This window comes from Pleurodeles waltl, chromosome 4_2 (assembly GCF_031143425.1).
Source record: "Pleurodeles waltl isolate 20211129_DDA chromosome 4_2, aPleWal1.hap1.20221129, whole genome shotgun sequence".
Lineage (NCBI taxonomy): Eukaryota > Metazoa > Chordata > Amphibia > Caudata > Salamandridae > Pleurodeles > Pleurodeles waltl.
In genome coordinates this window covers 47,610,153-47,623,911 of record NC_090443.1, presented here as the reverse complement: position 1 = coordinate 47,623,911, position 13,759 = coordinate 47,610,153, and the positions used below count along the sequence as shown (strand labels likewise).

Genomic DNA, 13,759 nt, shown 5'->3' with positions numbered 1-13,759 from the left:
TGGGCCATCACATTTGATTTGAGTACTCTTTAAGTGGTATAAAGTTACTGACCTATTTTTCAACTACATTTTGCTGGGGTGGAAGAGGACTTGGGAATCTGGGGATGAATGCTCGAAAGGGTAATGGACCCACTGCCTGGAGGAGTACTGTGAGAGGGACTCGAGGTATTTTTAAGGTGCTAACCTGGGAAATCTACGGAGGCGGGAGCAGACAATAAGAGGAGGCTCAACCGAATGCCTTCTGATTTATGATGTCATCCATGTTAGAGCTCTTACTTGGCAAAAAGCCTGCTAAAAATGTCTTAATGTATTTGCCAATATTTAAAATTTCAATAAAAACAACTTCCAAAAAAAGCCCTACCTTTTGCTGGTGTTTGCTCCCACCACACTTTCAGCGACAAGCCCCACCTGGGATTCTGAAGTCCTGTTTCTACCAAGGTTGGCTAGCCTTTCTTTTAACTCATTTTCCTTTCTGTTCAATTTTTTTGCAGACAGTACAAAAAAAGTGAAAGATGTCCTCAGCGAGTTCAAGCCCGGGGGATCCCTGGCCTCATACCTGCAAGGAGAGGTGAGTAAAATCTTGAAATTAGCTCTTTCTCTTCAGATTGTTACTTTCCCATTGTTACTCTGTAGAAGATAGTTTCCAGTCGCAGAGGAATGACTTCGGGGGTGGGCTGAAAGCAGTCAAAAATCAAAACCTGAAGCAGCTCCTTCACGCATGGGTAGTTTACACAATCCTGTTTTTTGTTTGCATTCTGGGACTTGCAGTTCTGATTTCCCCAGGTACAAAAATGTGTAGGAATTGCAAATAGTAGAAAAGGTGGCAAAAAGAAAGACGGATGGATGGATCAGTTTCCGCCCCAAGACATGTGAGACCTTGAGAACTTTGTATGAAGCAAGTTTCCAAGGCAAACAGTTACAATCCATACATGCATAGCAGCCATGTTTTCCGGATCCATGCATGATGAGCTGCTCCTGTCCAGGTTTTTTTCTTTGAATTCTGGGACTCGTAGTTCCGGTTTTAGACTAGAATAAACAATACTAGAAGTCCAGGATTTCAAAGAAAAACATGGATGTAAGCAGTGACTCATGCATGGATGGATCTGGGAAACTTGAGAGTAATGTACACGAGTAATTTGCTCATGCGCAAAGACTCCAAATGTAGCCCCTTGTTACTTCCTCGATGATGAGGTGTTTAAAACATGACCGAAAGTAGTCCCCAACCCGCCGGGGCCCTTGGTGTCGTACAGGAGTGAATTTTCAATGCCAGAGTTAGGGCACAGACAACATGGATTGCACAACCTGCCCTCCCCCCCACATAAACAACCATACCTACTGCATCCACCTGATGCCTTAGTAGTCCAGGAACTTCGGTTTGTACCACCTTCTCCGCCAACAAAGAAGGCCAGATACCAAATGCGTGTGTGCCTGGCTCCTCGATTATGAAAATTACATCAGTCAGTGCCACTAGAATCGGCATCAAAAGCAAAGAAGCTGTTTTCGTAAAACAAGCACACCTATCTGTAAAAAAATGTCCAAAACAAGTTTACTAGACATAATAACAATGGTGGAATAAACCTTCGACCCCAGAAAAAAAGCATGTAAATTGCGTTTTTGTGAGATTTGCATTCCCACAGGGAGGAAAACAAAGGGGACTCCTTGTGGCGGATTAAGTAAAGTCAAATATTCTACATAGGGTCACCCAAGAGAGCCATCCACACAGATAACTCACTCACGCTAGTCCTAGATTCTCCTACACTGGAAGCGTATGGAGCAGATGACCCCTGCCTTCTATACTTGATGCTACTGTTGTAGCAGCACCCCCTGATGTAGGGAAGCTGAAGAACATTGTTGCGGAGCAGGCAATGGGGGTATCCGGGCTAAAGCAGTGGTCTTCAAGCTTTTCCCCTGAGCAAAATGCTTTTTAATTGCCCTCCCCTAAAGGTAAGGGGAAGGGGGAGGGTAGAGGTTTGCGAAGAGGACCAGTTAAGGAAAGGGAACGGTGTCTCTGGTATCTCTAAGAGGGGGCCGAATAGGGCCCGTGTTCCAGCTTAATTTGTCCCCCCCCACACACACCCCCACAGCTGTTAAATGTATATCCAGTGCCAGATAGAAACACTGAAAAATACAGACATCTCACCTTGCCACACACATTATTATGTCCAGTAGTTTTTTTTAAATTGTTTTTTCATACACCAGACTACATGTTATATATATATATATATATATATATATATATATATATATATATATATATATATATATATATATATATATATATATATATATATTCATTTAAACATGTTGGGCAAACGCACATGCAGAGACGCACGTGTGCGCACACATTCATTCTTCACAATTGCCCCACCAGTTTTCTCTGACGACCATTGTGGGACCCACCAAAGTCACATCTAGATACACCACTAGGGACAGGAGAATTTGTGTTGGCATGGCGAAGTTGCACTCTTGTACTAGTGATGGCAGCCTTTGTGAGACCTTCCTCTCTTTCTCTCCTGTCAACGCCTTTTAGAGCCACTTCTAGCATTAATGCACGCGTCACCTGTCAATGCCCGTATCTGCCATTACTCTCAAGCACTCACTGTCCACCGCATTGTCGTCACTCACAACCCATCCCTCCCGCCACTCCACACCGCCCCCAGTTTGGCCAGCTCTCCTATCAGTGTCTAGCTCTCCTCTCATTCCTTCTGGCATCGTCTCCCTGGCCCCTCCTGCCTGCCGCGTAACAATCAACATCATCAACCTGGCCCGTCACTTCGCCAGCACTACTGTTGTTGTCGAGGCCTAGGGAGGGGCATAGCGTGGCTCTCTGGCCTCACCTTATCTCCACCTCAGTAGCACAGGCGCCGCCGCCGTTGTCCTGCTATGTCGCTCTGACGCTGCCCCGATGGCCTCCAGTCGGTCAGTGCCACTGGAATATGCGTGAAAGCCAAACGAGCTGTCCTCGGAAAACAAGCACACCTACATGTAAAAAAATGTCCAAACAAACTTAATATACATAATAACATAATAATATCGATAAGCAAGTTGCCTTTTTGTGAGACGTGAATTCCCCTCGAGATGTTGTCGTTCCCACCCTACACGGAGACCGACTTGAAAGTTTGAAAACCTTTCCACTCTCTCACTTAGTCCTAGAAATGCCCCTAGATTAGGAGCCTTGGCATCCGAAAACCCGCCTGCTGGGAGGAATCTGGTCATTGCTCACTTAGGACACGTGTCATACCGATGGCCCAGATCTACCTGGAGAAATAATAGCTCCCCAGAGTGACACCCGCCAGTGGGGACTCGGAAGTGGCCTAACGTCCACTTGTCCTTCCACTTGGCTACTCTTGTCAGCTCCCTCTTCCTAGAGACACCATCTAGGAGACATACGCAATGCACCAGCCCCCTAAGAATCCCCCTCCTCTCTCCAGCAGTCACGTGGCTCCTCCTTCCAGAGCACTCTGACCCAGGCAGACTTTAAAGACACCCACACATCATCTGGCCCATCACACACCCACTCTGTGCACTGTGGCAGGCTGGACCGGCCGGCGCGTTGCATCATGCCACCCTCGCGTTGCTAGGGAGAGCCCCCCGTTCTCTCGCCCTCGCTGCTTCACTGCTGCTGAGGGGGGCTGGTAGGGGCTGACACACAGAACACATTCATCCCCCTGGCAAGGCCATTCACTTCTGTCAACTAGACAAAGCACTCGGCAGAGCGAGGCCGGTTCAAATGTCACGCTCGTGACGTGCCTGCATTCCAAACTAGACTCCGCAGTGGAGGAGCCAGATTCTGAAATGATGCTTTCTGCGCATTTAATTGCCTTGTGTTGTTCTGAACGAATTATTCCGAATTTTCCTCAGTAAGCCACTCTCATTAAAAACCATATTATTGTGTAAAATCGTTCTGTTACTTTATTACTAGAGTTTCATCCAACAATTTCTCCACTTGACCCACCTTGCATGCAGTAACCTTTTGTACACCGAGTCCTTATATTATTAGTCAGAACTGAAGACTTTTTATTTGGAGAAAGGCACCCAAGGGTGAATCTAGTGGCGCTGCAGATACAGCACTGCATCCAAGTAAGGCGATAGACTGTCAGTCCATCAATGGATGCCAACAAACTGGGTCACCGGGACAGTATGGTAAGACCCTAGGTCAGCACTGGCGAAGAGAAGAGGCGTCAGCTAAACAGCTCAACTTCTTTATTTGGGATCCATTACAATGAGGCTGTGTGTGTTGTGCGGCTAGGAACCTACACGTCCCCTTCATCCAGGGCCCTGTGTATCCTCCTGATTTCAGTCCTGTTGGGACTTCCCCAGGGCCCGCTGCCCCCTTTCAGGTGTCATGCAAACTACACCCCACCAAATGTTTCTTTGTTGCAGCAGCCTGATGATTTTGCTTCCTCTTAGACCTGTTCTGCAAGCCGCCTGGCTTCATTGACTGTCAAATGGTTTAAGTCTGATCTTCTGGTTTTGCAGTGCTAGAGTCATCTGTGGTCACTCCTGTGGCAACCATATTATTGTCATTCAATGGCACAAGTTTGTCGAATACCAACAATGCTGGGCTGCCGAGTCTGGTCTACGGGTGTTCCTTCTTGAAATGGAAGATGTTACTGGTCACTTGCATTTCCCCATCACCTGCAGTTACCATGGTTCCCTTTTGGCTGATCACTTACAGAGGACAAGTCAGATTTTTGGTTTTCGACTTTATTCATTCTTCTTCCTTGATTAGCACCTAGTCTTTTTCCACAAGTGTTGAAGCCTTGACTCTCATCTTATGATCTGCGTGTCTCTTCAAATATATCTTTTTGTCTCTGGGTTGTGTCTTGTACTTCGATTTCGCTTTTGGATTCTTCGGCCTTTTCTTCTCACATCCACCACAGTCAGGAGGTGTGCACCTTGAATCCTATCATAAGTTCAGATGGGCACTTTCTGGGGTGATGTGAAGGTTTGTGGTATGCTCAGCAGACTGTACTGGGTGTCTGCTGAAGTGGTGTCCTTTCAACCTACACATGTAGGCTCTTCGTTAGTGTAGCCATGAATATTGAAATCAAGCCATTCGCTTGAGGCCACAGTGGCATGATTTTTCAATATTTGAAGTCCAGGTGTACTGTGAACTCCACAAAGTTTTGCCCATTAAAAGTTGGATTGTTTCTGGGATGCGCAGGTGTAAGGAAATGCCTCGTTGGCATGGTTACCCCCTGACTTTTTGCCTTTGCTGATGCTAAGTTTTGATTTGAAAGTGTGCTAACCAGGCGCCAGCACCAGTGTTCTTTCCCTAACCTGTACTTTTGTTTCCACAATTGGCACACCCTGGCATCCAGGTAAGTCCCTTGTAACTGGTACCCCTGGTACCAAGGGCCCTGATGCCAGGGAAGGTCTCTAAGGGCTGCAGCATAGCTTATGCCACCCTGGGGACCCCTCACTCAGCACAGACACACTGCTTGCCAGCTTGTGTGTGCTGGTAAGGACAAAACAAGTAAGTTGACATGGCACTCCCCTCAGGGTGCCATGCCAACCTCACACTGCCTATGCAGTATAGATAAGTCACCCCTCTAGCAGGCCTTACAGCCCTAAGGCAGGGTGCACTATACCATAGGTGAGGGCACAACTGCATGAGTACTGTGCCCCTACAGTGTCTAAACAAAACCTTAGACATTGTAAGTGCAGGGTAGCCATAAGAGTATATGGTCTGGGAGTCTGTCATGCACGAACTCCACAGCACCATAATGGCTACACTGAAAACTGGGAAGTTTGATATCAAACTTCTCAGCACAATAAATGCACACTGATGCCAGTGTACATTTTATTGTAACATACACCCCAGAGGGCACCTTAGAGGTGCCCCCTGAAACCTTAACCAACTACCCGTGTAGGCTGACTGGTTTTAGCAACCTGCCACACTCGAGACATGTTGCTGGCCACATGGGGAGAGTGCCTTTGTCACTCTGTGGCTAGTAACAAAGCCTGTACTGGGTGGAGATGCTTATCACCTCCCTCTTACAGGAACTGTAACACCTGGCGGTGAGCCTCAAAGGCTCACCCCCTTTGTTAAGGCACCCCAGGGCATTCCAGCTAGTGGAGTTGCCCGCCCCCTCCGGCCACGGCCCCACTTTTGGCGGCAAGGCCGGAGGAGATAATGAGAAAAACAAGGAGGAGTCACTGGCCAGTCAGGACAGCCCTAAGGCAACCTGAGCTGAGGTGACTATGACTTTTAGAAATCCTCCATCTTGCAGATGGAGGATTCCCCCAATAGGGATAGGAATGTGACCCCCTCCCCTTGGGAGGAGGCACAAAGAAGGTGTAGTCACCCTCAGGGCTAGTAGCCATTGGCTACTGCCCTCCCAGACCTAAACACACCCCTAAATTCTGTATTTAGGGGCTCCCCAGGACCTAGGAACTCAGATTCCTGCAACCTAAGAAGAAGAGGACTGCTAAGCTGAAAAACCCTGCAGAGAAGACAGAGACACCAACTGCTTTGGCCCCAGCTCTACCGGCCTGTCTCCCCACTTCTAAAGACACTGCTCCGGCGACGCTTTCCCCAGGGACCAGCGACCTCTGAATCCTCAGAGGACTGCCCTGCTCTAGAAGGACCAAGAACTCCTGAGGACAGCGGCCCTGTTCACCAAAGACTGCAACTTTTAAACAAAGCAGCAACTTTGAAACAACTTGCGTTTCCCGCCGGAAGCGTGACACTTGCTACTCTGCACCCGATGCCCCCGGCTCGACTTGTGGAGAAACAATCACTTCAGGGAGGACTCCCCGGCGACTGCGAGACCGTGAGTAGCCAGAGTTGCCCCCCCTGATCCCCCACAGCGACGCCTGCAGAGGGAATCCCGAGGCGCCCCCTGACCGCGACTGCCTGTTCCTCAGATCCCGACGCCTGGAAAAGACTCTGCACCCGCAGCCCCCAGGACCTGAAGGATCCGAACTCCAGTGCAGGAGTGACCCCCAGGAGGCCCTCTCCCTTGCCCAGGTGGTGGCCACCCCGAGGAGCCCCCTCCTTGCCTGCCTGCATCGCTGAAGAGACCCCTTGGTCTCCCATTGATTTCTATTGCTAACCCGACGCTTGTTTGCACACTGCACCCGGCCGCCCCCGTGCTGCTGAGGGTGTACTTTCTGTGCTGACTTGTGTTCCCCCCGGTGCCCTACAAAACCCCCCTGGTCTGCCCTCCGAAGACGCGGGTACTTACCTGCTGGCAGACTGGAACCGGGGCACCCCCTTCTCCATTGAAGCCTATGCGTTTTGGGCACCACTTTGACCTCTGCACCTGACCGGCCCTGAGCTGCTGGTGTGGTAACTTTGGGGTTGCTCTGAACCCCCAACGGTGGGCTACCTTGGACCCAAACTTGAACCCCGTAGGTGGTTTACTTACCTGCAAAAACTAACTAACTCTTACTCCCCCCAGGAACTGTTGAAAATTGCAGTGTCTAGTTTTAAAATAGCTATATGTGATTTATGTGAAGACTGTATATGCTATCTTGATTATTCAAAGTTCCTAAAGTACCTACCTGCAATACCTTTCATTTAAAGTATTACATGTGAAATTTGAACCTGTGGTTCTTAAAATAAACTAAGAAAAGATATTTTTCTATACAAAAACCTATTGGCCTGGAATTGTCTCTGAGTGTGTGTTCCTCATTTATTGCCTGTGTGTGTACAACAAATGCTTAACACTACTCCTCTGATAAGCCTACTGCTCGACCACACTACCACAAAATAGAGCATTAGTATTATCTCTTTTTGCCACTATCTTACCTCTAAGGGAAACCCTTGGACTCTGTGCATACTATTCCTTACTTTGAAATAGTGCATACAGAGCCAACTTCCTACATTGGTGGATCAGCGGTGGGGTACAAGACTTTGCATTTGCTGGATTACTCAGCCAATACCTGATCACACGACTAAATTCCAAAAATTGTCATTAGAAATTGATTTTTGCAATTTGAGCTATTTTTCTAAATTTTTAAAAGTCCTGCTAGGGCCTTGTGTTAGTCCCTGTTAGCATTTCTTTTAGAGTTTAAAAGTTTTGTGAAAGTTTGAATTAAGCTCTAGAGATAGTTGTAGCTTCTTAAAAAGTATTCCAACTTTTAGAAACATAATGTCTGGTGCAGAAGAGAATGTGATGGAACTCGACCTCACACCTTACCTCCATCTTAAGATGAGGGAGCTAAGGTCTCTCTGCAAAATAAAGAAAATCCCAGTTGGCTAAAGACCCTCCAAACAACAGCTCCAGGAGCTGCTGGCAGAGTTTAAAAAAGCCAACCTCTCTGAGGATGACCTCCCAGAGGAAGAAGATAGTGACTTGGAGGAGAATTCCCCCCTTCCAGTCCTAATTAGGGAGATCAGGGACCCTCAATCCCTGATTCCAACTGTGATAGTCAGAGATGCTGCTTCCCTCATAGGAGGGTCCAGCACCTCTGCAATCACTGAGGAGAGCCTCAGTGAAGATGACCTCCTGCTAGCCAGGATGGCCAAAAGATTGGCTTTAGAGAGACAGCTCCTAGCCATAGAAAGGGAAAGACAAGAGATGGGTTTTGGTCCCATCCATGGTGGCAGCAACATAAATAGGGTCAGAGATTCTCCTGACATGTTGAAAATCCCAAAAGGGATTGTAACTAAATATGAAGATGGTGATGACATCACCAAATGGTTCACAGCTTTTGAGAGGGCTTGTGCAACCAGAAAAGTAAACAGATCTCACTGGGGTGCTCTCCTTTGGGAAATGTTCACTGGAAAGTGTAGGGATAGACTCCTCACACTCTCTGGAAAAGATGCAGAATCTTATGACCTCATGAAGGGTACCCTGATTGAGGGCTTTGGATTCTCCACTGAAGAGGATAGAATTAGATTCAGGGGGGCTCAAACAACCTCGAGCCAGACCTGGGTTGATTTTGTGGACTACTCAGTGAAAACACTGGATGGTTGGATTCAAGGCAGTGGTGTAAATGATTATGATGGGCTGTACACTTTATTTGTGAAAGAACACCTATTAAGTAATTGTTCAAATGATAAACTGCATCAGCATCTGGTAGACCTAGGACCAATTTCTCCCCAAGAATTGGGAACGAAGGCGGACCATTGGGTCAAGACTAGGGTGACCAAGACTTCCACAGGGGGTGACCAAAAGAAAGGGGTCACAAAGCCTCCCCAGGGGAAGAGTGTTGAGACATCCAAAAACAAAAATAGTAAAGAGTCTTCTACAGGCCCCCAAAAACCTGCACAGGAGGGTGGGCCCAGAGCCTCTTCACAAAACAATTTTGGGTACAAGGGTAAAAACTTTGATCCCAAAAAGGCCTGGTGTCGTAGCTGTAATCAGCCTGGACACCAAACTGGAGACAAGGCCTGTCCTAAGAAAAGTACCACTTCTAACTCCACTCCAGCTAACACTGGAATGGCTAGTCTCCAAGTGGGATCAACAGTGTGCCCAGAGCAATTCAGGTGTCACACTGAAGCTACATTAGTCTCTGAGGGTGGGGTGGATTTAGCCACACTGGCTGCCTGGCCTCCTAACATGCAAAAATACAGGCAGCAGCTCTTAATTAATGGGACAAGTGTAGAAGGCCTGAGGGATACAGGTGCCAGTGTCACTATGGTGACAGAAAAACTGGTTTCCCCTGGTCAATAACTGGCTGGACAAACTTATCCAGTCACCAACGCTGACAATCAGACTAAAGTACATCCCATGGCTATGGTAACTTTAGAGTGGGGAGGGGTCAATGGCCTGAAACAGGTGGTGGTCTCCTCAAATATCCCAGTAGACTGTTTGCTTGGAAATGACCTGGAGTCCTCAGCATGGGCTGAGGTAGAACTAAAAACCCATGCAGCCATGCTGGGTATCCCTGAACTTGTGTGTGTCAAGACAAGGGCATAGTGCAAGGCTCAGGGTGAAAAAGTAGAGTTGGAGCCTGGACAAAGGGCCCAGCCTACCAAGAGAAAAGGAAAGACACCTGGGAAACCAGCTGCAACACAACAACAAAAAGAGAACCTCTCTTCTCAGGAAGAAGTTCTGCCCTCTGAGGGAACTGAGCCTCTGGAGTTAGAACCTTATCAGGTTGAGCTCCTAAGCCCAGGGGGACCCTCAAGGGAGCAGTTGTGTAAGGGGCAAGAAACCTGTCCCTCTCCTGAAGGCCTTAGGCAGCAAGCTGCTGAAGAGTCCAATGGCAAGAAAACTGGAACACATAGGGTCTATTGGGAAGATGGACTCCTTTACACTAAGGCAAGAGATCCCAAACCTGGTACCACTAGAAGAGTGGTAGTGCCTCAGGAGTTTAGGGAGTTCATACTGACCTTAGCCCATGATATTCCTCTTGCTGGGCATTTGGGACAAAGCAAGACGTGGGAGAGACTAGTCAACCACTTCTATTGGCCCAACATGTCCCAGAAAGTCAAGGAGTTTTGTGTCTCCTGTACCACTTGTCAAGCCAGTGGTAAGACAGGTGGGCACCCAAAGGCCCCCCTCATTCCACTTCCAGTGGTGGGGGTCCCCTTTGAAAGAGTGGGTGTGGACATAGTGGGTCCAATTGAACCTCCCACAGCCTCAGGGAACATGTACATACTAGTAGTAGTGGATCATGCTACTAGATACCCTGAAGCTATTCCCCTTAGGTCGACTACTGCCCCTGCAGTAGCCAAGGTCCTCATTGGTATTTTTACCAGAGTGTGTTTCCCTAAGGAGGTGGTGTCTGACAGAGGTACCAACTTCATGTCAGCATACCTGAAACACATGTGGAATGAGTGTGGAGTGACTTATAAATTCACTACACCATACCATCCACAAACTAATGGCCTTGTTGAGAGATTCAACAAGACATTAAAAGGCATGATCATGGGGCTCCCTGAAAAACTCAAAAGGAGATGGGATGTCCTCTTGCCATGTCTCCTTTTCGCTTACAGAGAGGTGCCTCAGAAGGGAGTAGGGTTCTCACCCTTTGAACTTCTGTTTGGCCACCCTGTAAGGGGACCACTAGCTCTTGTGAAAGAAGGCTGGGAGAGACCTCTTCATGAGCCTAAGCAAGATATAGTGGACTATGTACTTGGCCTACGTTCAAGGATGGCAGAGTACATGGAAAAGGCAAGTAAAAACCTTGAGGCCAGCCAACAGGTCCAGAAGTTTTGGTATGATCAAAAGGCTGCAATGGTTGAATTTCAACCAGGGCAGAAAGTCTGGGTTTTGGAGCCTGTGGCTCCCAGGGCACTTCAGGACAAATGGAGTGGCCCTTACCCAGTGCTAGAAAAGAAGAGTCAGGTCACCTACCTGGTGGACCTAGGCACTAGCAGGAGCCCCAAGAGGGTGATCCATGTGAACCGCCTTAAGCTCTTCCATGACAGGGCTGATGTGAATCTGTTGATGGTAACAGATGAGGACCAGGAAGCTGAGAGTGAACCTCTCCCTGATCTCCTCTCCACAAACCCTAAAGATGGCTCAGTTGATGGAGTGATCTACTCAGACACCCTCTCTAGCCAACAGCAATCTGATTGTAGGAAGGTCCTGCAACAGTTTGCTAAGCTCTTTTCCCTAACCCCTGGTCAGACACACCTGTGTACCCATGATGTGGACACAGGAGACTGCATGCCTGTCAAAAACAAAATATTCAGACAGTCTGACCAAGTTAAGCAAAGCATCAAAGTGGAAGTCCACAAGATGCTGGAATTGGGTGTCATTGAACACTCTGACAGCCCCTGGGCTAGCCCAGTGGTCTTAGTCCCCAAACCTCACAACAAAGAGGGAAAGAGAGAGATGAGGTTTTGTGTGGACTACAGAGGACTTAATTCTGTCACCAAGACAGATGCCCATCCCAAGGGTTGATGAACTGATTGATAAATTAGGTGCTGCCAAATTCTTAAGTACCTTTGACTTAACAGCAGGAGCAAAAGAAAAGACAGCATTCTCCACACCGGATGGGCATTATCAGTTTACTGTTATGCCCTTTGGTTTAAAGAATGCCCCTGCCACCTTCCAAAGGTTGGTGAACCAAGTCCTTGCTGGCTTGGAGTCCTTTAGTGCAGCTTATCTTGACGATATTGCTGTCTTTAGCTCCAGCTGGCAAGATCACCTGGTCCACCTGAAGAAGGTTTTAAAGGCTCTGCAATCAGCAGGCCTCTCTATCAAGGCATCCAAAATGCCAGATAGGGCAGGGAACTGTGGTTTACTTGGGACACCTGGTAGGTGGAGGCCAAGTTCAGCCACTCCAGCCTAAGATCCAGACTATTCTGGACTGGGCAGCTCCAAAAACCCAGACTCAAGTCAGGGCATTCCTTGGCTTGACTGGGTATTACAGGAGGTTTGTGAAGGGATATGGATCCATAGTGATAGCCCTCACAGAACTTACCTCCAAGAAAATGCCCAAGAAGGTAAACTGGACTGTAGAATGCCAACAGGCCTTTGACACCCTGAAACAAGCAATGTGCACAGCACCAGTTCTAAAAGCTCCGGATTACTCCAAGCAGTTCATTGTGCAGACAGATGCCTCTGAACATGGGATAGTGGCAGTTTTGTCCCAAACAAATGATGATGGCCTTGACCAGCCTGTTGCTTTCATTAGCAGGAGGTTACTCCCGAGGGAGCAGCGCTGGAGTGCCATTGAGAGGGAGGCCTTTGCTGTGGTTTGGTCCCTGAAGAAGCTGAGACCATACCTCTTTGGTACTCACTTTGTAGTTCAAACTGACCACAGACCTCTCAGATGGCTGATGCAAATGAAAGGTGAAAATCCAAAACTGTTGAGGTGGTCCATCTCCCTACAGGGAATGGACTTTATAGTGGAACACAGACCTGGGACTGCCCATGCCAATGCAGATGGCCTTTCCAGGTTCTTCCACTTAGAAAATGAAGACTCTCTTGGGAAAGGTTAGTCTCGTCCTCTTTCGTTTGGGGGGGGGGGGTTGTGTAAGGAAATGCCTCCTTGGCATGGTTCCCCCTGACTTTTTGCCTTTGCTGATGCTAAGTTTTGATTTGAAAGTGTGCTGAGGCCTGCTAACCAGGACCCAGCACCAGTGTTCTTTCCCTAACCTGTACTTTTGTTTCCACAATTGGCACACCCTGGCATCCAGGTAAGTCCCTTGTAACTGTTACCCCTGGTACCAAGGGCCCATATGCCAGGGAAGGTCTCTAAGGGATGCAGCATGTCTTATGCCACCCTGGGGACCCCTCACTCAGCACAGACACACTGCTTGCCAGCTTGTGTGTGCTGGTGAGGACAAAACGAGTAAGTCGACATGGCACTCCCCTCAGGGTGCCATGCCAACCTCACACTGCCTATGCAGTATAGATAAGTCACCCCTCTAGCAGGCCTTACAGCCCTAAGGCAGGGTGCACTATACCATAGGTGAGGGCACAAGTGCATGAGTACTGTGCCCCTAATGAGTACTGTGCCCCTACAGTGTCTAAGCAAAACCTTAGACATTGTAAGTGCAGGGTAGCCATAAGAGTATATGGTCTGGGAGTCTGTCATGCACGAACTCCACAGCACCATAATGGCTACACTGAAAACTGGGAAGTTTGGTATCAAACGTCCCAGCACAATAAATGCACACTGATGCAAGTGTACATTTTATTGTAACATACACCCCAGAGGGCACCTTAGAGGTGCCCCCTGAAACCTTAACCAACTACCCGTGTAGGCTGACTGGTTTTAGCAGCCTGCCACACTCGAGACATGTTGCTGGCCACATGGGGAGAGTGCCTTTGTCACTCTGTGGCTAGTAACAAAGCCTGTACTGGGTGGAGATGCTTATCACCTCCCCCTTGCAGGAACTGTA

General features: G+C 48.2%; 1 protein-coding gene across 5 annotated transcripts in view; it reads left to right on the top strand.

Annotated features, from left to right (window-relative positions):
- DGKA (diacylglycerol kinase alpha) overlaps positions 1–13,759 on the top strand; it is a 271,946-nt gene that overhangs the window by 144,066 nt on the left and 114,121 nt on the right. For all 5 annotated transcript variants that reach the window (XM_069230603.1, XM_069230602.1, XM_069230599.1 and 2 more), the window contains one exon: positions 492–568. Coding sequence is in view for 4 of the 5 variants with exons in the window: in XM_069230602.1 (XP_069086703.1) it covers positions 492–568 (77 nt within the window). In the remaining variant the exon portion in view is untranslated. The remainder of the gene's footprint in view (positions 1–491; positions 569–13,759) is intronic.